This window comes from Geotrypetes seraphini, chromosome 3 (genome assembly GCF_902459505.1).
Source record: "Geotrypetes seraphini chromosome 3, aGeoSer1.1, whole genome shotgun sequence".
Lineage (NCBI taxonomy): Eukaryota > Metazoa > Chordata > Amphibia > Gymnophiona > Dermophiidae > Geotrypetes > Geotrypetes seraphini.
Genome location: NC_047086.1, coordinates 47591686 through 47611554, shown reverse-complemented (window position 1 = coordinate 47611554; position 19869 = coordinate 47591686). Strand labels below are relative to the sequence as shown.

The window sequence follows — 19869 nt, the reverse complement described above, 5'->3', positions numbered from 1 at the left end:
GCCTCCTGGTGGATATGGTGGAGATGAAAAATATATCTAAATTGAAGAAATTTTGGGACAAGTACATTGGAACCATAAGGAAGATATGGTCTTTATCTGCCTTCATTTTTCTATTTTCTGTTTCTATCCTAGCCCACATCAACAAAGGAGGCAATTTTGACCTTAAGGCAATAATAAAATATAGAAAAATAATTAGGCTAATATAAATACACCATTAATCGACCCTTTCACAAAACCGTGCTAGCGTTTTTAGTGCTGGCAGTGGTGGTAACAGCTTCAATGCTCATACTATGAGCATTAGAACTGTTACCACCGCAGCCAGTGCTAAAAACGCTAGCATGGTTTTATTAAAAAAAAAAAAAAAAAAGGGAGGAGAGATAACTTATGCATTTACTCCAGTGTCTCAAAGTTTTTACTTCTGATGACTCCTAAGATTTAGCTCTAATTACAAGAAATCCCCCCTCCAAAAAAAAGAGAAATATATTATTTAACCTAGCAGACAATCAAATACTTTCAAGGACAGTTAGGAAAAATGTAGCATCTAAGGCCATAACTCTGAATTATAAAGCTATAAACACTTTTTATTTGACAGCATCAGGAAAAATACAGATTTTTGCTTTACAGAAATTAACATCTCTTTTTCTGAAAGTAACTTTGAAAATCAATGAATTATCATTCTCATTATCTAAAGGTTATTAAGAGAGTAGATCTTAAAAGACCATGCCACACAGTGCAGGTCCATTAAGTCCAGTATTCTTTTTTCATAGAAACATGATGGCAGATAAGGGCCAGATGGCCCATCTAGTCTGCCCATCCGCAGTAACCATTATCTCGCTCTCTCCGAGAGATCCCACATGCCTATCCCAGGTCCTTTTGAATTTGGGCACAGTCTCCACTACCTCTTCTGGGAGACTGTTCCATGCATCTATCATCATTTCTGTAAAAAAAGTATTTCCTTAGATTATTCCGGAGCCTATCACTTCTTGACTTAATCCTATGCCCTCTCATTGCAGTTTTTCCTGCGCATTTACATTATGTAGGCATTTAAATGTCTTTGTCATATCTCCCCTCTCCTGCCTTTCCTCCAAAGTATACAGATTGAGATCTTTAAGTCTGTCCCCATACGCCTTATGATGAAGACCACATAACCATTTTAGTAGCTAACCTCTGGACTGACTCCATCCTTTTTATATCTTTTTGAAGGTGCGGCCTCCAGAATTGTACAAAATATTCTAAATGAAGTCTCACCAAAGTCTTATACAGGGACATCAATACCTCCTTTTTCCTACTGGCCATACCTCTCCCTATGCAACCTAGCATCCTTCTAGCTTTCGCCGTCACCTTTTCAACCTGTTTGGCCACCTTAAGATCATCACATACAATCACACCCAAATCCCGCTCTTCGATCGTGCACATAAGTTCTTTACCCCCTAAACTGTACCGTTCCATCGGGTCTTTACATCCCAAATGCATGACCTTGCATTTCTTAGCATTAAATTTTAGCTGCCAAATTTCAGACCATTCTTCAAGGTTCGCCAGGTCTTTCTTTTTTTTTTTCCAATAAAAGTTTTATTCATGAAAACAACAATAACAGTGAAAACACACTGTTATTCACAGCATCCTGCATGTCTACTCTATTGCAGATTTTGGTATTATCCACAAAGAGGCAAATCTTACCCGACAACCCTTCAGCAATATCATTTATAAAAATGCTTGAGGAATGGGCATCTACATGGCAGATGAGGTTCCATGTGGATAAATGTAAAGTGATGCATTTAGGTAACAAAAATCTCATGCACGAATACAGGATGTCAGGGGCTGTACTTGGAGAGACCTCCCAGGAAAAAGACTTGGGAGTTCTGATCGACAAGTCAATGAAGCTGTCTGTGCAATGTGTGGCGGCGACGAAAAGGGTGAACAGAATGCTAGGAATGATAAAGAAGGGGATCATGAACAGATCGGAGAAGGTTATCATGCCGCTGTACCGGGCTATAGTATGCCCTCACCTGGAGTACTGCATCCAGCACTGGTCGCCATACATGAAGAAGGACACGGTACTAGAAAGGGTCCAGAGTAGAGAGCTGCACGGGAACGGGGACGACGGGAATCCCGCAGGACCCGCAGGTTCCCCCTTTGGGTCACGGGGATCCCGTGGGGACGCCCTCTAGGGTCGCGGGAATCCCGTGGGGATGCCCCCTAGGGTCGCGGGGATCCCGTGGGGACGCCTCCAAGGGTCCTGCGGGGCTGGATGTACTAAGTCGCGCGGCTTTTCTCCCTACCTGCTCTGCTTGCAGCACAGAGCCGAACAGAAGTCTTCCCAACGTCAGCGCTGACGTCGGAGGGGAGGGAGGTCTTAAACAAAGCGGCTGTAAGAAGGAAATTTAGATTCGCGGTTAAGGGCAGGGAGGTTTGTCAGACCGGGGCTGTTGTCGGTCGGTCGGTTGGGGAAGCGCCACAAAAGTAAGGGGACCTGGCCGGCTGTGCTGCACCCGGAGCGGGAGAGAAGGAGGGGGGGGAGAAGGACGCTGAAAGCACTGGGGAAGACAAAGGGGTGGAGAAGGACGCTGAAAGGCCATGGGGAAGACGGGGGGGAGACAGAAGGGGGAGAAGGACGCTGACAGGACATGGGGAAGACGGGGGGAGAAGGACGCTGAAAGTACATGGGGAAGACAAAGGGGGGGAGAAGGACGCTGAAAGGCCATGGGGAAGACGGGGGGGTGGTGGAGAAGGACGCTGAAAGGACATGGGGAAGACAGAGGGGGGAGAAGGACACTGAAAGGACATGTGGAAGACAGAGGGGGAGAAGGACACTGAAAGCACATGTGGAAGACAGAGGGTGGAGAAGGACGGTGACAGGACATGGGGAAGATGGGGGGGAGAAGGACGCTGAAAAGAAATGGGGAAGAGAGTGGGGAGAAGACGCTGTCAGGGAAGAAGACAGAGATGCCAGACTATGGGGGGAGCGGAGGGAAGAAGATGGGTGCCAGACCAATTTGGAAGGGGGGAGAAAGGGAGAGGCACAGTAACAGAGAAAATGGAAGACGCAGAAGGAAGAGAGACAGTGGATGGAAGGAACTGAATGAGAACATGAGGAAAGCAGAAACCAGGCAACAAAGGTAGGGAAAAAAAATTATATTTCTTTCTTTTTTTTGCTTTAGGATAAAGTAGTATATTAGTTGTGTTGATAAAAATTTATAAACAAAAGAGGCTTTGGTAGAAACCCATTTACAAAGTATGTATTCTTCCCAATTAATATTTCCAAATTAATAAAGTCTTTTTGCTTATTTGTAAATGGGTTTCTACCAGAGCCTTTAATTCAGTAGCATAATTAAATGAAATAACTATTTCTGAAGTTTATAGGGACGGGCGGGGACAGAGGGGATTCCTACGGGGACGGGTGGGAACGGAGGGGATTCCTCACGGGGACGGGTGAGACTTCAGCGGGGACGGGTGGGGATGGGTGGGATTTCTGTCCCTGCGCAACTCTCTAGTCCAGAGAAGAGCAACTAAAATGGTTAAGGGACTGGAGGAGTTGCCATACAGTGAGAAATTGGAGAAACTGGGCCTCTTCTTCCTTGAAAAAAGAAGACTGAGAGGAGACATGATCGAAACATTCAAAATACTGAAGGGAATAGACACTCCAAGGTAGGGAGAACGAGAGGGCACTCTAAAGTTGAAAGGGAATAGATTCCGTACAAACTTAAGGAAGTTTATAGAAAACATAGATTATGACGGCAGAAAAGGGCCAACGATCAGACTGCAAACACTCCACAGTCGTGCTCCTGGTTGTATGTTCCCTTTGCAATTGCTAATAAAGATAAATAAAAAAAAAAAGAAAAGAAAAGGGCCGACGGCCCAACAAGTCTGCCCACTCAAGAACCCTCCCTCCCTCCATCATTTAAGCATTCCTCTGGAGCGACCCCACCTGTGTGTCCCATCGTCCTTTGAAGTCGAGCGTGGTTCTGGCCTCGACTACCTGACGTGGAAGACCATTCCATCGATCAGTTACCCTTTCGGTGAAGAAATACTTCCTGGTGTCCCCATGAAATCTTTCCTCCCCCCCTGAGTTTTAGCGGATGCCCTCTTGTCGCCATGGGACCCGTAAGACAAAATATTTATTCCTCCACATCAATAAGGCCCGTGATGTATTTGAATGTTTCTATCATGTCCCCCTTTCCCTGCGCTCTTCGAGAGAATATAAGCGCAGCTTGCTCAAACGTTCTTCATATGGGAGATTCTTTAGTCCTGAGACCATCCTAGTGGCCATTCGCTGAATCGACTCCATTCTCTTCACATCCTTTTGATAATGTGGCCTCCAAAACTGATCACAGTACTCCAGGTGAGGTCTCACCATTGATCTGTACAACAGCAGTAGCACTTTAGGCTTACGATTGATAAAGCTCCTTCTGATGCAGCCCAGCATTTGTCTAGATTTTGCTGTTGCTTTCTCCATCTGATTCGCAGCTTTCATATCTTCCCGGATGATTACTCCTAAGTCCTGTTCTGCTGCAGTTCTGGTTAGGTTTTCACCATTAAGGGTGTATGTTCTGCGTGGATTTCTGCTACAAAGGTGCATAACCTTACATTTTTTGGCATTAAAATTCAGTTGCCAAGTACTGGAATATTGTTCTAGTAAAAGTAGGTCCTGCTCCATAGCGCTGGGCATGATTGCACTATCAGGTTCTGCTGCGCTGCCTACACTGTTGCATAGTTTGGCGTCATCGGCGAATAATGTAATTTTATCTCGAAGTCCCTGAGGCAGATCACTTACAAAGATATTGAATAGTATTGGGCCCAAGACCGAGCCCTGTGGTACTTCACTGGTCACTTCTGATGTTTTTGAGGGAATACCATTTACCATTACCCTTTGGAGTCTACCACTAAGCCAGTCTTCTACCCATGCAGTCAGTGTTTCTCCTAGGCCCATCGCGTTCATCTTGTTCAGTAATCTACGATGTGGGACACTATCAAAAGCCTTACTGAAGTCCAAATACACGATGTCCATGGACTCTCCCTTATCCAGTTTCTTTGTTACCCAGTCAAAGAAGTTTATCAGATTGGATTGACAAGACCTTTCCTTCGTAAAGCCATGCTGATGGGGATCTCTTAGTTCTTTGTCATCCAGAATCGTGTCCAATCTGTTTTTGATCAACATTTCCATAAGTTTACATACAATTGATGTGAGACTCACTGGCCTATAATTTTCGGCCTCTGACCTGCATCCCTTTTTGTGGAGCGGGATAACGTTTGCAGTTTTCCAGTCCAAGGGAACTTTTCCCTTTGTTAGGGAAAGATTAAAAAGCTCAGCCAACAGTTCTGCCAGAGCATCTCTCAATTCCCGAAGTACTCTGGGGTGTCGATTATCCGGGCCCATGGCTTTATTCACCTTCCTAGCTTTAATAGTTCATGGTAGACATTATCCGCAGTAATTGCAAAGTCCCGGAATGGGTCCTCCGAGCACCCTTTTGTCTGTGGCTGAGGTCCGGAACCTGGCGCTTCGCAGGTGAAGACTAAGCAGAAGTAGTTATTGAGTAGTTCTGCTTTGTCTGCGTCCGAATCAATGAAGTTGCCATCAGGTTTCCTTAGGTGCACAATACCGCTTGAGTTCTTCTTCCTGTCGCTAACGTACTTAAAAAAAAGATTTATCCCCCTTTTTAACATGTCTTGCCAAATTTTCTTCTATTCGGAGTTTGGCCTCCCTGACTGCCATTTTAACATTTCTAGATTTCGCCAGATAGGTTTCTTTAGCTTCCGGCCGTTGCGAATGTTTGTAGGTTACGAATGCTTTTTTCTTTTGCTTTACTAGTTCTGAGATTTCTGCTGAGAACCACTTCGGTCTGTTTTTCCTGTGCCGTTTGCTCACAGTTTTTATGTATATGTTGGTTGCTTCTTGCAGGATTGATTTCAGAGCCGACCATAGCACCTCCACACTGTCTGTCGTGCTCAAGTTTTGCAGTGCTGTGTAGACATAGTCCCCCATGCACTGAAAGTTAGCCCCTTTAAAATTTAGGACCTTGGTTGTTGTATTTGACCTAGTGATTCCTTTCTTCAGATGGAACCACACCATGTTGTGATCACTGGATGCCAAAGCTTCTCCTACTAACACCTCTGTGACACTGTCCCCGTTGGTGAGGAGCAGGTCCAGGATCGCCTGATCCCTGGTGGGTTCTAGTACCATCTTTTTGAGATGTGCTCCTCGTATGGAGGCTAGTAGCCTCTTACTGTCACTTGTTGTAGCTGATAGTTTGTTCCAGTCCACATTGGGCATATTGAAGTCTCCCAACAGCACTGTTTCTCCACGCAGTGTGATGGTCTCAATGTCTTCAATTTGTTCTTGGTCTGCATCGTCCTTTTGACTTGGTGGTCTGTACACAACCCCAAGATACATGCATTTGTTATTGCCCCTGGTAAGGTTCACCCAGAGGGATTCTCCCTTATACTTGATGTCTGTGATTTTAGTAACTTTGATGTCTTCTCTAATGTATAGAGCTGTTCCTCCCCCTGATTTGTAAGTTATATCCTGGTATGACCATATCCCATCCATGGGACTCCGAGAACCACGTTTCTGATATTGCCACAACATCAAGGTCTGCATTTATCATTTCTGTTTCCAGTTCCAGAATTTTATTGCCCAAGTACGAGCATTAGCATACATGGCTGTCCATACTTTCTGCTTGCATGGAGCGTTTTCTGCCCGAGATAATTTGTCCCCTTCAATCTTGCCTTTATCACTCTTAGTATTTCCTCTGCCCCCTTCATTAGTCACGTGAATTTTTACCCCAGGTGGAGTCTGTCTCTCCCTCTGTCTCCTTCTTTGATGACGCGAATACTTACCTCAGATTCCAAGGTGGAATCTCTCCCTCTCACACTGTCTACCTCTGTACTGATGCGAAATGTTTTGTCCTCCTTGATCTTGCTCTTGCAACCCTTGAGATTGCCTCTGTCCACTTTGGTATTCGCGCGATTACTTACCTCAGGCTCCAAAATGGAGTTACTTACCCTACTAGTATGAGAGTGGGTCCCCTCCCCCGGCTCACCTAGTTTAAAGCCTTCCGGAGCAGGTGAGCCAGGCGTCGTTCCAGGATGTTCTTCCCTCTTCTGGTTAGGTGTAGCCCATCTGGTCCCTGCAGTCCCTGAAGTGTCTCTCAGTGGTCCAGGAAGCCAGAGAGTGGTGGAGAGCTGGAACGCTCTTCTGGAGGCTGTTGTAGGGGAAAACACCCTCCAGGATTTCAAGACTAAGCTGGACAAGTTCCTGCTAAACTGGGACGTATGCAGGTGAGGATGGAGTCATTTAGAGCACTGATCTTTGACCTGGGGGCCGTCGCGTGAGCGGACTGCTGGGCAGGATGGACCACCGGTCTATGTTCTTATGTTCTCATAGGATAGTTGTTCTATCCCCTTTGTCATTTTCATCACTCTTCTCTAATTCCACTGTATCTTTCCTGAGATGCAGCAACCAGAATTGCACCCAAGTTTTCAAGGTGTGGCTGCACCATGGATCGATGCAAAGGCATTATAAAATTCTCATCTATGTTTTGTATTCCTTACTGATAATTCCTAACATTCTATTTGCTTTCTTTGCTGCTACTGCACTCTTGAGCCGAGGATTTCAACCTTTCATCAATGTTCACTCTTAGATTTTTTTCCTGGATGGTGACTCCTAATGTGGAACCCTTCATCATATAGCTATAGTTCAGGTTCATCTTTCCCACATGCATTACTTTGCACTTGCTCACATTAAACATCACCTGCCATTTTGATGCCCAGTCTTGCAAGGTCCTCTTGCAATTTTTCAAAATTCTCTTGTGATTTAATATCTTTGAATAACTTAGTGTCATATAATTATCTCACTAGTTATTCCCATCTCTAGATCATTGATAAAAAGCAGTGGTCCCAGTACAGACCCCTGGGGAACACCACTGTTTACACTTTTCCATTGAGAATTTTGACTATGTAACCCTACTCTCTGTTTTCTATCTTTTGACCGGTTATTAATTTTTGTATTTATCACATCTTAAATATCCTGACGAAAGCAGCTCAATTGGTATCATCAGAGGCTTATTTGTCTACTCCTTGTTGATCTATTTGGAATTTCTTTTTATCTGATAGATAATAATAATTTGTAGTTGGTATATTTCCAGCTGAACAATGTTTTATAGATACCTCATCAATATTATTATGGTGTTGCTGATTGCAATATAATAAACTGTTTAATTGGCAGATGGTGAAAACGGCTGCTTTATATAACTTGATTTTGAACGCAAGCAACAGTGCCAAGTAACAGGCATTTGGGGATACAGATTTCCCATAAGAGCCTTAGAAATACATGTTGCTTCTGAGCAACAATGCCAAATGAAGGGTTAGCTATGCTTGTTGTACGCTTATAACAGGTAATATATGAGAAGCTGTTCTTACACAAAGCATTTTTGCTTGCTAAGAAATGTATTTTGGTAATCTAACAGGAGTTCAAGCCACTGGCTATGGTGCATTGCACTGCATAATACAATGGTGTCTTGAAGAGATCAGTAGAGAAGAATAAACTGAGTTGCTAGATCTTTTTAAGGATCAGAGTTATATAATTTGTGGTCTTATTAGCTCAAATGTGTCACTAGACCCTGTACTATAGTGGCAAAAAATGGGAGGGGAAGGGGTAAAGGCACTTGTTCAAAGTAAAAATAGAGGATTTGTTTGTTCCCAATGTATATCAGAGTCCCAGTATACTGTGTTGTGGTATTTGCAGTTCTATAGGCAGTCTCTCTCTCTCTCTCCTTTTTTTTTTTTTTTCTCTCTTTAATTTCGATTTAAAGTGTATATCTATGACATTTCTTTTTCAGGAAAGAATATCCTCCTCATATTCAGAAGATAGAAACTGACCATATTAGAGGACCTCGGCCCAAAGGTTTGTGTAATTTATTCTACAGTTTGCAGTGTCTAAATGACTGAATTTATATACAATGGCTGTATAAATATGTATAATATTTCTTCTTCTCTCTGCCCAAAGGAAGGTATTAGGTATATACAATGTTTCTTCTTTCTGCCTCTTCAGAGGGAAGTATTAGGTATTGGCATTTATTAATATTCATGCTAGGATACATTTTGAAGTATTGAATTATTATGCACTTTTTATCTTTGATGGCTTTTGATCCCAAAACAAGAATTTCCCCCACCTTCAAAATAAAATGCAGCAGCTATTTTATGTGAATTGACTAGTCAGATGTTTGCAGATTAATAAATAATTTATGTTCTATATATATTTTTTTTTAATTTGGCAGTATATAGCAAAATACAAAACTTTTAAAACTTGGAATTTTCACAGAACTAGTTTTAGGAGTGTGCAGCCAGAAAATTTTTGTTTTGTGTCATTTCTTATGTTTTTAAGAATGTGTAGTTTTGGGTTGTTTGGTTTTTAAAAAAATTCTGTTTTCATGGGAGTGATGTTGTTAAGAGCAAGCACTCCTGTGTAGTGCATGAATCATCACATATATAGGAAATTATTGTGGAAAGAGTCTACACTTCCTGAATAGTGCATGCTATTTAATAAGAGTACACATTATTGATGGCACATGAAATTTTGTGTGTGTGCAGGGAGTTCTGTTCTTTTTTGTTTGCCAACAACAAAGGATACGTTTGTGACATTTCCTGTTTCTTTTCAAATAATGCAGGAGACATGATCGAAACATTCAAGATAATGAAGGGAATAGTCTTAGTAGATAAAGACAGGTTGTTCACCCTCTCCAAGGTAGAGAGAACGAGAGGGCACTCTCTGAAGTTAAAAGGAGATAGATTCCATACGAACGTAAGGAAGGTCGTCTTCACCTAGATAGTGGTGGAGAACTGGAATGCTCTTCCGGAGTCTGTTATAAGAAAAAACACGCTCCGGGGATTCAAGACAAGGTTGGACAAGTTCCTGTTGAACCGGAACGAACGCAGGTAGGGCTGGTCTCAGTTAGGGCATAGATCTTTGACCTAGGGGCCACCGCGTGAGCGGACTGCTGGGTGCAATGGACCACTGGTCTGACCCAGCAGCGGCAGTTCTTATGTTCTATAGCTAATGTATTAATTTTTGCCAGATGTCTTTAGTGGTGATCTCGGGCAACTGTTTTCTGGTGGGCATAAACAGGATTAAGAGGACTGGAGCTCTTAGATGCTTAGTACATATTGCTCTGCTTGATATGAATGATGGTCAAGAATCTTCAGCAAAATAAAGAGGAAGAAAAGCCCCAAAGGACAACAATAAAGTAAAACCCAGCATAAGGGGTAATGTTTATTTTGCATTCACTAAAAAATACTCAATGCAGAGTGTATCCGCTAAAAAAGATTTGACCAGAACTGCTTTTTGACACAAAGCACCTGTCTTAGGAGTTAGTCATTTTTTGAAGGAATACAAGAAAGTGTAACATAAGAACATAAGAAGTTGCCTCCACTGAGTCAGACCAGAGGTCCATCCTGCCCAGCGGTCCGCTCCCGCGGCGGCCCATCAGGCCTAATTGCCTGAACATTGTCCATGACTAATTTTGTAACTGCCTCTGATCCTCTAATTCTATCCCTATTACCTACCTCTACTCCTATCTGTACCCTTCAATCCCTTTGTCCTCCAGGTACCTGTCCAGACCCTCTTTGAAGCCCTGTAGTGTGCTTCTGCTTATCACATCCTCCGGTAGCGCGTTCCATGTATCCACCACCCTCTGAGTGAAAAAGAACTTCTTGGCGTTTGTTCTAAACTTTTCCCCTTTCAGTTTCTCCGAGTGCCCCCTTGTGCTTGTGGTTCCCCGTAATTTGAAAAATCTATTCATGTCCACTCTTTCTATGCCCTTCATGATCTTGAAGGTTTCTATCATGTCTCCTCTAAGTCTCCGCTTTTCCAGGGAGAAAAGCCCCAACTTCTTCAGTTTGCACCTTGAATAAGTAATGGCAGAAACACTATTTATGCTACTGGTTATTCAAGATATTGTGGACGGTGCTTGTTACACTGTGAACAATTTTCAGAAGATTGTGTTCAGGAGGAGCTAGCTAAACTAAAGTTGGTCAGAACGATGGAGCCAGATGGCATATGTCCCGAGGGTACTGAAGGAACTTATGGAAGTTCTGGTGGCTCCACTGCTAATGCTTATCTAGAGTCGGGAGTAAAAGTAAGGAAAAGATACAGAAATATAGGCTGTACAGCTTGTGCCACTGCCTGGCGACCTTCGACTTTGGACGGAGCTCTGATCAGCCAATTGTCCCAAAGTATAGATGAGCCTGAATTTCTGCTTTGCAAAGGTGTGCTGCAGCTACCACTATCACCTTTGTAAAGGTATGAGGCGCTGTTACCAACCGAAAGGGAGCGCTGAAAATTGGAAATACCTCTCCAGTACATGGAAGCTGAAAAACTTCTATGTTCTGGGAAAATGTGAATATGTAAGTAAACCTCTGTCAAATCCAGTGAGGCTAGGAGTTCCCCAGATGCCACCAAAGCCAGCTAAACTTGGTGAGCACTTGGTGGGTCTAATTAAGGGGAAAACCTCTTAGTATGGTGAATATGGGGAAGGCTTTGAACAGATTTTGTTAGATTTAAGTTTAAAAGATACAATGTAATATGCAGAGTGCAAAAATGTATCAACAGGAAACTGTGTTCAGGAAGAAACTTCAATAGCAATTCTAACTAATTTAAGGTGATAATGTAAAGAGCTATAAACAACCAGTCCCTCCAAAACGGAGGACCTTGGTTCCAGTGCTCAACTTTGTTCCAGTTTCTTTTACTGGCAAGAGACTTGACTCTCTGTTTCTGCCATACAACATCATAGGAATTCATATGTGTGCTAACATAAATGTGATTAATTTTAGTGACTAACTATATGTGATGTATCCTAATGAAGTTTTTTTAAAAAAGTCCACAAACACAGCCCTGTGGCAGCACAAATTCAAAGTAAAGCACGAGTGAAAATACACTTAACTTTTGTCCCGCGCTACCGCATTCATCAGTAGTAACAATATCAATAATTATTTCCTTTGACATTGAAGCACGAAGATAATGGTTCAACCAGGCTTTGTTTCAAGGCAAAACGCCCCTTCCTCAGGAACCCTATAAAGCAAGATTTCTTTTGTAAAGAAAAAAATTCAGGTGCCTTCTGTCCAATTATTGTTCTCCTATGCTCTTTTGAGTTAACTTTTGTTAACCGGTTTGAGTCCCTTTGGTATATAAGACTAAGGATTTGATTGGATTCTCTGTAAGGCATCTGAAAACAAATCTTATGTTTTATTTGATCCTATACATTTAGAAAATTTTCTGTTATGGAAACCTAAAGTTTAGAGATGTACTGAGAAACTGATTTGGAAATAGATTGATTTGTGTAAAGCAGTGTATCGCAAACTGTCGTGGCACACTAATGTGTCTCCTGAGATTTCAGGTATGCCATGGCACACTGGGGAGGCGGAGAGGCACTGGTGCAAGCTGACTGCCTACAGGATGTGCCTCTCCTCTCAGGCCCTCTTCCCTGCTGGCACCCTATTCTGGCATCTCAGGGCCCGTCTGGAGGGCATTCACATGTGTGCGGACATCGATGTGATGATGGCACGCATGTGCATGATGTCATCAGATGCCTTGAGCCGCGGCCACTATATTTAGTGTGCCATAGCTTGAGAAGTTTGTGAGACACTGGTGTAAATGGTCAATAGATATAGTCATGATTGTGCCTGATAAGTCATCAATTTAAGTGGCAATTTTTTCATCAGTTCTGTTTCTCTCTGTTCTCCCTTGAACATAGTAACATAGTAAATGACAGCAGATAAAGACTTGAACGGTCCATCCAGTCTGTCCATTAAGTATACTCATTACAAACACATGATTAAATTAACTTCTCTCTTCTTTGATATTTCAGAGTCATAGACTGTAAAGTCTACCTCAGGGGTGTCCAACCTGTGGCCCCGTGAAGTATTTTTTGTGGCCCCGGTCAAGGGCGATGCAGTGTTTTCCTCTGCTGCCCCCGGGTGTTTACTGTCTTGCTGGCTCCCTCCTCTGTTTTGCTGCAGCATTTGTGCAGCCCCAGAAACATTTTTTTCAGCCAATGCGGCCCAGGGAAGCCAAAAGGTTGGATACCCCAGGTCTACCTGGTATTGTGTTAGGTTCCAAATGCTGAAGTTGCCGTCCAAGCTCACTCCAGCCTATCTAACCATCCTGTTTGCAGGATATCTGCCATAAAGTCTGGCCAGTAACATCCTCATGTTCCATGTTAGTGGAGTTCCCATTGATGCCCTCCCCAGCCCATCCTACACCAAATCACCACATATGGGACAAAGACTGTGCAAGTCTGTCCATTCGCTGCCTTAGTTCTTTAATTTACATCCTTTGTTTTCTAATTAGAGATCCTCTATGTTTATCCCACGCTCCACCACTCCCTCAGGAGGGCATTCCAGGCATCTACCACCCTCTCCGTGAAAAGAATTTCCTAACATTGCTCCTGAGTCTTCCTCCCTGCAACCTCAAATTATACCATTTTCTCTTCTCTGGAATAGATTTGGTTCTAAATTAATACCTTTCAATATTTAAATATCTGTGTCATATCTCCCCTGTATCTCCTCTCCTTCAAAGTATACATATTTAGGTCTTCCAGTCTCTTCTCATACTTCTTTTGGTTCAAACCTCTTACCATTTTCGTTGCCTTCCTGGCATCAACACCTCCCTTCTTCTGCTGGTTATTCCTCTTTCTATACAGCCTAGCATCCTTCTGGCTACAGCCACCACCTTATCACACTGTTTAGATATCAGACACAATCACCCCAAGAACCCTCTGTCAGTTTATCAGCTTCTCACCTCTCAGCACTTACGGTTCCCTCAGATTTCTACCCCTGAAATGCATCACTTTGTACTTCTTCACATTGAATTTTAGTTACCAGATGTTAGACCATTCTTCTAACTTTTGCAGGTCCTTTTTCATGTTTTTCACTCCCTCCTGGGTGTCCACTCTGTTACAAATCTTGGTATCATCCACAAAAAGGCTAACCTTACCGTCACCCTTCAGCAATGTTGCTCACAAACATCTTGAATAGAATCAGTCCCAGCACTGATCCCTGAGGTACTCCACTACTCACCTTTCCCTCCTCTGAGCGAATTCCATTAACTACCACCCTCTGGCATCTGTCCGTCAACCAGCTTCTAATCCAGTTCACTACTTTGGGCCCTAACTTCTTTGAGCCTCCTATGAGGAACCGTGTCAAAGATTTTGCTGAAATCTATGTAAATTACATCTAGTGCACATCCTTAATCTAGTTTTCCGGTCACCCAATCAAAGAATTCAATCAGATTCGTTTAGCACAATTTGCCTTTAGTAAACCTATGTTATCCCAGGGCAAGCAGACAGCATATTCTCACATGTGGGTGACGTTATCCACAGAGCCCTAGTACAGACAGTATTAAAAGTGTATTGTCACTTTAAGTTTTAAGAAACTTCACGACTGCCCACACTGCGCATGCTTGATTGCCTTCCTGCCCGATGTAGGCTCATGGTACCTCCGTTCTTCGTTTTCCACAGAGCGAAGAAGTACTCTGTTCAGTCTGCATTGTGTTCCCGCTGTCACATTTTTTTTCTATACTTTTTTCTTATCAGTATTGTTCTTTCTCTTTACTAAAAAAAAAAAAAGGAAATGGAAATTTTAATTGTAAAAAAATATATTTTCGTCTTTTTTTCTTCAAACACGGGCTTCGGCCTCGGATTTTTCCTTGGGGTGGTATCTCTCTGTTTTACATTGAGTATAATCTCACTGACAAAATTTTTTTTCCCCCTCTATCGATACAGTCAATGGGTTTTGAGAAGTGCTCTAGGCGCAGCGGCCTTTTAATGTCACAGACTCTCATAGTTGGTGTCTACTATGTTTGGGTCTTGAACACTGAGCTGAGTACTCTGCTTGATGTTGCATCTTACAACAGTGCTCCTTCAAGGCCCGTCGCATTCAACAGGACATTGAAAACTCCTGCATTGGCATAAGAAGAACAAATAGCACCGGAGAAGCCAGCTCGGAAACCATCTACTTCCCAGCAAGCATCGAGAGTCTCGACAGCATCGAGCCTCTTGATGCAGACCAAATGTCGACACCAACATTGTCATGCTTCGCAGGTTGTCTCTTTTTCATGGTGTGCATTCTCATCGAGGTCACCCGCTTCGAGGCAACCTGCTGTTGAGCCATCGGTACTGGTATGTTTTCAGCAAGCGTCACAGGTCTCTACAGCATCGCGCCTCTTGATGCAGACCAAACACAGACACCACCATTCCTAGCTTCGCATCGTTATCGAGGTCATCCATTTTGAGACAGCCTGCTGCACCAATGGTACCGGCAGTTGTACCATCGGTACTGGTGCATTATGACGTATATCCTCATCGAGGTTACCTGATTCGAGGAAGCCTGCTGCACCGCAGGTTCCGGCTATTGAGCCATCAGTACCATAGAAACATAGAAACATAGAAAGATGACGGCAGAAAAGGGCTATAGCCCATCAAGTCTGCCCACTCTACTGACCCACCCCATTAAGTCTGAGTACTAATGACCTAGTTCCTTAACTCGACCCTCGTAAGGATCCTACTAGGGCATCCCATTTATTCTTAAAGTCAATAACGCTGGTGGCCTTGATCACCTGCTCTGGAAGCTTGTTCCAGTGATCTACAACCCTTTCTGTGAAGAAATACTTCCTTATGTCACTATCGAATTTCCCTCCTCTGAGTTTGAATGGATGTCCCCTTGTGACCGAGGGTCCCCTGAGAAAGAAGATGTCTTCTTCCCCCTCGACACGTCCCGTGATGTATTTAAATGTCTCAATCATGTCCCCCTTCTCCCTGCGCTCCTCTAGAGTGTATAGCTGCAATTTGTTTAGTCTTTCTTCGTACGAGAGACCCTTGAGCCCCGAGATCATCCTAGTGGCCATCCGCTGAACCGACTCAACTCTAAGCACGTCTTTACGGTAATGTGGCCTCCAGAATTGCACACAGTATTCCAGATGAGGTCTCACCATGGTTCTGTACAGTGGCATTATGACTTCAGATTTGCGGCTAACGAAGCTTCTATTGATACATCCCATAAGTTGCCTTGCTTTGGATGAGGCCTTCTCTACTTGTTTGGCGGCCTTCATGTCTGCACTGATGATTATTCCCAAGTCTCTTTCTTCTGAAGTCCTAGCTAGTGTTTCTCCATTTAAGGTGTAAGGTTTGCATGGATTTCTGCTACCGAGATGCATAACCTTACATTTCTTAGCGTTGAAGCCCAGCTGCCATGTCGAGGACCAGTTTTCCAACGTAAGCAGATCCTGCGTCATACTATCCTGCAGATTGCTTTCACTTACTATATTACATAGTTTGGCGTCATCAGCGAATAGAGTTACTTTACCCTGAAGCCCTTGGGTCAAGTCTCTTATGAATATGTTAAAAAGGAGTGGACCCAGGACCGAGCCCTGTGGCACTCCGCTGGTCACCTCCGATGTCTCAGAGAGGGTGCCGTTGACCATCACCCTCTGACGTCTTCCACTCAGCCAATCTTTGACCCATGCAATTAGTGTCTCGCCTAACCCCATTGATTTCATCTTGTTTAATAGTCTACGGTGTGGGACGCTGTCGAAAGCTTTACTGAAGTCTAAGTACACTATGTCCAGAGACTCTCCCGAGTCCAGCTTTCCTGTTACCCAATCAAAGAAGCTGATAAGATTGGATTGGCATGATCTACCCTTAGTGAATCCATGTTGACTAGGATCCCTTAGATTCCCCTCATCCAAAATCGTGTCTAATTTACATTTAAGTAGTGTTTCCATGAGTTTACACACTATTGATGTGAGACTCACTGGTCTGTAATTTGCAGCCTCCGCTCTGCAACCCTTTTTGTGCAGAGGAACGACGTTAGCTGTTTTCCAGTCCAGGGGGACTCTCCCTGTACTTAGGGAGAGATTGAAGAGCATGGTTAATGGTTCCGCCAGGACATCGCACAGCTCCCTGAGAACTCGTGGGTGCAATTTGTCTGGTCCCATGGCTTTGCTTACCTTGAGTCTTGACAGTTCGCTGTAAACATCAGCTGGTGAGAACCCAAGATTCTGAAATGGGTCTTCCTTGCTTGGCTTTGCTTCCAGCTGTGGCCCGTGTCCAGGTGCCTCGCAGGTAAAGACTGAGCAGAAGTAATCGTTCAGTAATTTGGCATTTTCGGAATCTGTTTCCACATAAATCCCATCTGCTGTTCTAAGACGTACTATCCCATTTGTGTTCTTCTGCCTGTCACTGATATACCTGAAGAAGGATTTGTCCCCTTTCTTAATGTTCTTTGCTAGAGTTTCTTCCACTCGAAGTTTGGCCTCCCTGACTGCTGTTTTGACCGCTGCAGACCTTGTCTTGTATTCAATTTTAGCTTCTTTCTCCCCGGTGCATTTGTATGAAAGAAATGCTCTTTTCTTGTCCTTGACTAGGTGTGAGATCTCATCAGTGAACCAACGGGGTTTCTTCTTTCTTTGTTGTTTATTTACCGATTTTATGTAGCGGATAGTTGCTTCGTGTAGTGTCTTTTTCAGTGTTGACCACATAGCTTCCACATCATCCGTTGTTTCCAGAGCCTGTAGCGTCTGATGGACGAAATCACCCATGCTTGCGAAGTCAGTGCCCCGGAAATTGAGTACCTTCGTTTTTGTTTGTGATCTAGGGAAGCCCTTTCTAAGGTTGAACCATACCATGTTATGGTCACTGGTTGCCAGCGTTTCTCCCACCAAGACTTCCGTGACGCTTTCCCCGTGCATACTTTCAGGAGGGAGATCGGTACAATGTTTAAATTGCACCGCATATGGGTGCGCACATCAACTCCCTTGATACCAGCCCAGCCTGAGCATAGCAGTATAAGGCCTCCAAATATCAGTGTCGGCTCTCCATCAAAGCATCGGGCTTCTTCTCATGGATTTTCTGAGAGGCATCGTCATCCCCATCTAGATAACAATCTACCTCCAGGCATTGCTCCTCAAACTGAGGTTTAGTCTTCCATCGAGTCATCGATCCACTACCTCGAAGCATCGATGTTCTCTTTTGCCATGAAGGTCCTCATTGCGTCAACCTCATGCTTCCAAGCGTAAAGGGATACTCATCGATCCTCGTCATCAGCTTCATCAGTACTGAAGACGTAAACTTTCCCAAAGAATCTGAAGCGTAAGCTTTATCTAGCTCTGAGACTTCCGGCATAGCTTCAGAACTGTCACCTTGGAAAACGTCTCCTAGAAGAAGATCTTCTCCAGAAGGACCAGATATATTAGACAGTTGGACAAAGCCCTACCTATCTCATTGGAAACTGACACTGGGCCAAGTGTTGAATATTTGGTCACTTTGGTCTATACTGAGCCTCCCAAAGAGCTCCTCAAGTTACCCTTGCATAGCATTTTTTAAAGAGATACTTCTTGCAAAATACCTTTATCACGGTGGCTCCAAGACAGCTAGATTCCAGTTACAGAATTTGTTCTCCTCCAGCTTTTGATAGACCAAAGCTTCAGCATCAATCATTCCTTGTGGAGTCAGCCCTAAAAAATATTATCCCAGGACAAGCAGGCTGCCTGTTTTCACATGTGGGTGACGTCATCCATGGAGCCCGGATGCGGACCGCATTGCAAGAAGACTTGCTTGTAGAAAACTCTGAAGTTTCGAGTCTGCCGCACCGCGCATGCGCGAGTGCCTTCCCACCCAGCACAGGGCGCGTCTCCTCAGTTCTCAGTTTTCCACGCAGCTGAAAAGTCCGTCTTTGATGCTCTGCGCTGAACTTAATTAGCTTTGTGCCTTCTCTCACCGCAGCTCGTGTTTTATTTTACTTCTTACCGTGTTGCTGTGCTTTTCTTTTAGTCTTTGTTGGGTTTTTTTTGTCGAGTAATTGGTGGGGCCTGTCGCACGTCCTCGGCCTGCGAGCTTCAACTTGGCAGCGGCTGTCTTTCCTTCTATGTCCCAGACAGTCATGGGCTTCAAGAAGTGTAGCCAGTGCCAGCGTACGATCTCCCTCACTGACCCACACTGCTGGTGACTTCAGTGTCTGGGGTTTGCCCATTGCCTGGAGTCGTTCGTTCACTGTGCTACTCTTCAACCTCGAGCCCTCAAATGTCATCGAGTTCAAGTGGGGAGTATTTCGGTATGAAAACCTCGGCTGCACCCTCGACCTCTGATTCGGTCTGGCCTGCTATGGGGTGTTCTCCTGCCTCCACGACCTTGACTCTCATCAGACCTTCCTCGTTTGGAATGTCCTCGACCTCGAGTAAATCTGCCAAGTCTTCTCCTGAACTTCCCTCAGGTCAGATACCTCAGCAGACAGTTCCAGTGGTGGTCCTCAAGCTACCCAAACATCATTCATCCAAGTCGAAGCCTTTATAGTCTTGATACTTTCTGAATGAAATTTTCTTCCTGTGTGTCCTAGGCAAGGACCCTCTTTGAGTTTAGAAAGAGCTCAAAACCTTTGTTCTTTCATCTAAGAGGATTGCTAAGAGAGGGTGATGTGAGTTGAGAATTTGTATGAGACTGACTAATCATCAGTTTTGTAGTTTCCTTGAATTGTCAACTGCCTTAATACCTAAATGTGGTATGGTAAATCACTGGAACTATTTAAAAACATAAACACTGCCGTCTGAGTCATGGGAATCTTAAAAGAAAATTCAACCTAGCTAACAAATTTTATTTGTTTTATTATTTTACAGAAAATGTGCAAGAGTATAATGAAGACTCGGATTTGGAACTGGAACCTGAAATAAAAAGGAAGGTACAACAGAAACGTCGCTGTGATTTCTATCAGTCTCATTTGCCTCTTTCTTCTGCTACAGTACGTAAATCCCACTTAGAGGTGGGTCAGAGAAACTGAAATTTAAAGCTTTATCTTTACTGGTCAGTTAAATAAAACCTTTGCACCAGTTAT

General features: G+C 43.7%; 1 protein-coding gene across 11 annotated transcripts in view; it reads left to right on the top strand.

Annotated features, from left to right (window-relative positions):
• Window positions 1-19869, top strand: part of SENP6 (SUMO specific peptidase 6) — a 373212-nt gene that overhangs the window by 131387 nt on the left and 221956 nt on the right. For 9 of the 11 annotated variants that reach the window (XM_033935430.1, XM_033935428.1, XM_033935423.1 and 6 more), the window contains 2 exons: window positions 8835-8899; window positions 19655-19797. In XM_033935430.1, coding sequence (XP_033791321.1) covers window positions 8835-8899; window positions 19655-19797 — 208 coding nt within the window. The remainder of the gene's footprint in view (window positions 1-8834; window positions 8900-19654; window positions 19798-19869) is intronic. The other 2 variants (XM_033935424.1, XM_033935427.1) reach the window with 2 other exon arrangements.